This window comes from Calonectris borealis, chromosome 4, assembly GCF_964195595.1.
Source record: "Calonectris borealis chromosome 4, bCalBor7.hap1.2, whole genome shotgun sequence".
Taxonomy (NCBI): Eukaryota; Metazoa; Chordata; class Aves; order Procellariiformes; family Procellariidae; genus Calonectris; species Calonectris borealis.
This window is the reverse complement of record NC_134315.1, coordinates 14751150-14756488: the sequence shown is the minus strand read 5'-3', so window position 1 is coordinate 14756488 and position 5339 is coordinate 14751150. Positions and strand designations below refer to the sequence as shown.

The window sequence follows — 5339 nt, the reverse complement described above, 5'->3', positions numbered from 1 at the left end:
CGTCCCCACGGCGGAGCGCTGCTCCGCCAGCCCTGGCCTTCCTCACTCCGGCCTGCGATGCGCGCTGGGGAGCGGAGCAGGGCCGGAGCGGAGCGGGGCCGGGGGGGAGCGGAGCGGAGCGGCGCGGCGCGGCGCGGCGCGGGGCGCCCCGACGGCGAGCCCGGCTTGTCCCCCCCGCCCCTGCCGGGGCCGCCGCCGCGCCGCAGCCAATGGGGCGCCGCTGCCCCGCCCCCCGCGCGCTGGTTGGGCGGTGCCTTCCCCCGCGCCGCTTTATCTGGCGGCGCCGCCCGCCGCGGGGACGGAGCGCGCCGACGGCTGCCCGCGCCCCCCGCACCGCCCCGGCCCCATGAGCCGCGGCGCCCGCTCCCGCCCGGCGCTGCGGTGGCGACGACGGGCCGCCTCTGCATGGCCCCGGCTGTGGATATGACCACCGCGCCCACCGGGGTCCGCAGCGACGAGCTGCCCGCATCCGCCTTCAGCAAGCCCGGCGGCGGCGGCCTCCCCGTCGCGGCGGCGATGGGCGGGGAGGAGGAGAGCGACAAGCCCAAGGTCTCCCCATCCCTCCTGCCGTTCAGCGTGGAGGCGCTCATGGCCGACCACAGGAAGCCGGGCGGCAGGGAGGGCTCCGAGGGCGCCGGGCCCCCGCCGGGCGCCGGGGCGGCCGCCCGCGCCAGCCTCAGCCCCCGCCTGGGCGCCCTGACGGCGGAGGCGCCGGCCTCCCCGCTGCCCCTCGGCGGCCACTTCTCCGTCGGGGGGCTGGTCAAGCTGCCCGAAGACGCCCTCGTCAAGGCAGAAAGCCCCGAGAAGCAGGAGCGGAGCCCCTGGATGCAAAGCCCACGGTTCTCCCCGCCTCCCCCGAGTAAGTAGGGTCCGGGAGCGGGTGGGCTGGGAGCTCCCTCCGGGCCGCTGCGCCCTTTCCGCGGGGGCGGCCGGGGGTTTCCTCTCGCTTGCACCTCGCCCGGCCCCTCCTGGCATGTTTTTCCCTGCGGTTCGCGCGCTCTGCCGGGCCACTTCGGCCTGTTCAAAATCTTGAGCCGGTTCAAGTGTGTGCGAAGCCGGGGCAGCGCCGGAGGATGGCTGCGGAGGCGAAGGAAGGGCGGCCGCGCCAGGGCGAGATTTTGTGCCAAATGTTAACCGGGGAGGGGGGGAAGAAAAAGAAAAAGCAGCCCGGCCTGCCTGTTAGCTTAACCCAGGGCTCGAACTGGCCACGCAAAGCCTGACGCAGTCTCAGCGGCGTTTTTTCCGAAAGTGGCTCAAATAATTTCATAAGGACCCGCACAGAGGGGGCTCCCAGGCGAGGCGCTTTGCAGGCTTCAGCCCCACCGGCTGCTATCTCAAGTGTTGCATCTCCAAAGTCCGAAGAGCCGCAATTATTGGTGTTTTCCCACTTTACTACGGAGAGATCTAAAATAATAAAAATATCAGCGGGAGGGCCGAGGTCAGAAAAGCCCGTTAATCCTCTCCAGTGGCTGCGCTGAGCCCGGGAGTGCGGCGGACCGGGGCCGCCTGCCCTCGGCCGGATCCCGCTCCCTGCCTGCCCGGGCTCCCGTGGGAAGGGGCGAGCTTGGGCTGAGGCTCTCCGGAGCGTTTGGGGTGCTCTTAGCAGAGCTGCGAACAGAGCTGCTTTCTCTCTCCCTTGGAGAAAGGCAAGTTTCCCGAAAGGACTTGTGTAGAGTATCGCAGTGGTTTAATTTATTTAAATTGCAAAGTAAAAATAGTTCTTGCTAAGTAAACTTGGGGCAGATCGACGTTGAGGACCCTTAGAAATGTTAAATAAGAGGAGAGGAGCTGACCGGTGAAGAGCGGTAGATAGAGGCTGAGTGTGAATTCAGAGCTCGTAATTAATTACATGCTTAATCCGGTTCCCAGGGGCCTAATGAAGAGGGTGTGAGTATGAGAAGCCAGCCCGTTTTGTTTATTTTTTTCCTTAATCCCATAAAAAGGACAGGACATACATTTTTTTGGAGGGTCACTCACTTCATTTATGTCTTCTCTGTACGAGCCGGGAGCCGTGAAGGCAGGAGGTGGAGGTTGTGTGGGTGTCTGACTCCTGACTCCTGCCCTGTGCCGAGTTTTTCCATGGAGTCGGAGAGGTTCTTGCTATGCAGCACTGCGCATAACTTCAGTCCCAGGAGTCTTGAAAAGCCTAATTCCTTAGTAAAGCACCCGCTTTCTTTACTGGAACGGGAGACATTTGAAGCAAGCCCCGGGCAGCCCTGGAGTTTTTGGACCACTTCACTTTGAGCGGGACCTTATTTTCCCCTTTCTCGCCACCCCAGCTGCTGTAGGGTGGGGGCTCCGTGGGGCGTGCGGGTTTGGGCGCTGCTAACTGAGGTGTCTCTCTCCTTCCCCCTTCCTCCGGCTGCTCCTCGGCGCAGGGCGGCTGAGCCCCCCAGCCTGCACCCTGCGCAAGCACAAGACGAACAGGAAGCCCCGGACGCCCTTCACCACGGCGCAGCTGCTGGCCCTGGAGAGGAAGTTTCGGCAGAAGCAGTACCTGTCCATCGCCGAGCGCGCCGAGTTCTCCAGCTCGCTCAGCCTCACCGAGACACAGGTGAAGATCTGGTTCCAGAACCGCCGCGCCAAGGCCAAGCGGCTCCAGGAGGCCGAGTTGGAGAAGCTGAAGATGGCAGCCAAGCCCATGCTCCCGCCCGCTGCTTTCGGCATCTCCTTCCCGCTGGGCGGCCCGGCCGTGGCTGGCGCCTCTCTGTACGGTGCCTCCAGCCCTTTCCAGCGGGCAGGGCTGCCCGTGGCTCCTGTGGGACTGTACACAGCGCACGTGGGATACAGCATGTACCACCTCACATAGAGCTGAGCCCTGCCGAGCCCAGCCCGCCGGCTGTCCGCTTCCGCCGGCTCCGCACGCACTCTCTCCCTGCTCCTCTGGCTCCTCGCTGTGGACTTCCCCACGGGCCCCGTGGCAGAGACTTCTCCAATCCAGCTCTGCTCGGCCTCACTGCTTCCCCCTGTGTTGCTGGCTCCCCGGTCCGGTGCCGTTCCACTCTCCTCAGCAGTCCTGGGAGCTGCTCCGCTCTCCAGCTGGGAGAAACCTGAGGCATCGCCCCAGCTCCTCCCCGGCACAGGGCAGCAATGGGCCAGCCCTGCCCTGCTTTCCCGGGTCCCGCTGGCAGCCTGGGGAGGGCCTCCCGCCATGGGGGAAGGAACTGTGGAAGAGAAACGGCAAAAAGGGGGCTGAAAGACAGGACGTTTCTCTTACTTTCTGCAAGGCGAGGTCAAGAGGCAGAAGTGTAGAGCAGCCTCTCCCGTCCCTGTGTAACAGCACTGTCTGTTACCTGTGTTTGTTCATCCACCAGCTCCTTTGGAAGGGGCTCTGTGTACTATGTAATATACTGTATATTTGAAATTTTATTATCATTTATATTATAGCTATATTTGTTAAATAAATTAATTTTAAGCTACTGTTTGATGTGGTTTGTTTGCTCTTTGCCCTGACAGGGGTGACAGAAGAAGAGACTAAATTTGTCTGTGTGTCAGGGCGACAGGAGAGAGGGGCTGGCTGTACCAGCCGTTTGTCTACCTCCCCAGGAGACTTCAGCCTCAGACAGTGAGGCCTCGGCTGAGTTTTCAGCTTGCTGTGTATCCCAGAGCTGTCCTGTCCTCACGGATGTCTGAGGTTTCTTCCTTTCCCCGCTCCACCCCTCGGCGACAGCTCCCACGGCATCCCCTCCCCGAGGGTGCGGGTGCCCGCTGCCGCTTTCCCCAGCGGCCCCGGGCTCGGCACAGCCCCGGCCGGGCTTTCCCAGCCCTAGGCAGGAGAAAAGCTGCTCCTCTCCCTGCCGGCGGCCTTTTGCCAGGAAGCTCCCGGCCGCACCCCCGACGGCTGCCGGACGCTTTGGGGATGGGGTGACTTGTCCACCACCTCGGTGCTAAGCCTAGAGGGAGACCAAGGGCTTCCCCGCAGCTCCCTTCGGCAGCCCGCATTGCTCAGGGGAGGGGAGCATTGGGGGGTTTGGGGTGGTGGGGAGGAGAGGGGGCTGCCGCGGTCGGGGTGCTGCGGGAGAAGGGGAAGAAGCGCGCTAACAGCGGGGCAGAGGCAGCGCCGTCGCCAGACCCGAGGGGTCGGGTGATGGGGACGGGGTGTTAGGGTACAGGGTGGTGCGGACGGGGCTGTTTGGGGACGGGTGTGGGGCCGCGGCAGACAGCCGGCGGGACCCGCGGGACTGACGGTCGGGACCGCTCGGCGCCGTCTCCTGCCCATCCCCGTGGCTCCGGGCGCCCCGCAGCCCTCAGCGGCCGGCTCCGCTGGAAACCCGTCCCGGTCGCCACGGCCCCATGGAAACCGCCGGCGACGGCCGAGGTCCCCGCGGAGGAGGGCGGCGGGCCGCCCCGCTCCGCGCAGAGCCGCGCAGCCCCGGCCGCTCCGCGCAGCGCCCGCCGTCCCCGCCAGCACCGGCGCCGCCGCCTCGCCGCATCCCCCCGCCGGCTGCGCCCCCGAGGCCCCCTCAGTGCCTCGCTCCACCCGATTTCGTTTTGCGGATCGGGTAAGGGACAGCGTTGGTTTCCGCTTTTTATTTTATTTTTTATTTATTTATGTCGTGCTTTATGTTTGTTCTCAAGGAACGGGCGCTGAGAAATTGGGACTCTATTTTTCTTTCTTTCTACCTTTTTTTTTTTTTGTTTCCCCGCTGCTTTCATTTCCAGCAATTTAAAACGTTAGGGTTGAAGCAAAGTTAGAAGGAAAATAATTGCTGTAATGAGGCTAGGCAATCTTCTGCAGGCACTGTGGCTCCAGCGAGACTGTAGCTGGGGGCGAGGCGGGACTTTTATCATCTCCTAAATATCAATGATGCTTTCAATAACTCAACGAAACAACATACCTGAACCCAGTCACTTTCTCCAGAGCTCGCTGCTCTAATCCCCCTCTTCTCATCTCTCGCTCCGCTCTGGCCGCCCAGTCTTTTCTGGGCGGGGGTGAGTTTTGGGTTTTGTGGTTGGGTTTTGTTTTGGTTTGGTTGTTTTTTTTTCTTTTTTTCTTTTTTGGTCTGGCTTTCTTTTCCGATCATTTCTTTTCTCTGTGCAAATGACAGTGTCTGTGATCCTGACCCCAGCGCCCAACGCCGCGCCGGACTGGGAGAGCGCGGTGCCGGCTTTTTCCCACGTTGTGCCTCTGGCAGAAAAAGGCTGGAGATAAACTTAGCCTCTGCGCGATTAGACCGCGGGTTTGGGGAGAAGATCTAATCGCGCAGGAGGCCAGGTTTATCCTGTAAAGAAGCCCTTAAAAAAACGAGAGAGATTTTTAAACAGCGAGAACCGCCTTGAGCTGGCTCCCCGCAAGCCCCGCTCCCCTCCGCCGGCACCTTTGGGCGCTGCGGCGCGGG

At 62.7% G+C, this 5339-nt stretch overlaps 1 protein-coding gene across 1 annotated transcript; it reads left to right on the top strand.

Moving 5' to 3' along the window:
• The first annotated feature begins 405 nt into the window (after nt 1-405).
• MSX1 (msh homeobox 1) lies at nt 406-2980 on the top strand. Its single transcript, XM_075150529.1, has 2 exons — nt 406-859; nt 2379-2980. Exons 1-2 carry the CDS (start codon nt 406-408, stop codon nt 2807-2809), a joined length of 885 nt encoding a protein of 294 aa, XP_075006630.1. The 3' UTR covers nt 2810-2980.
• Nucleotides 2981-5339: the final 2359 nt, after the last annotated feature.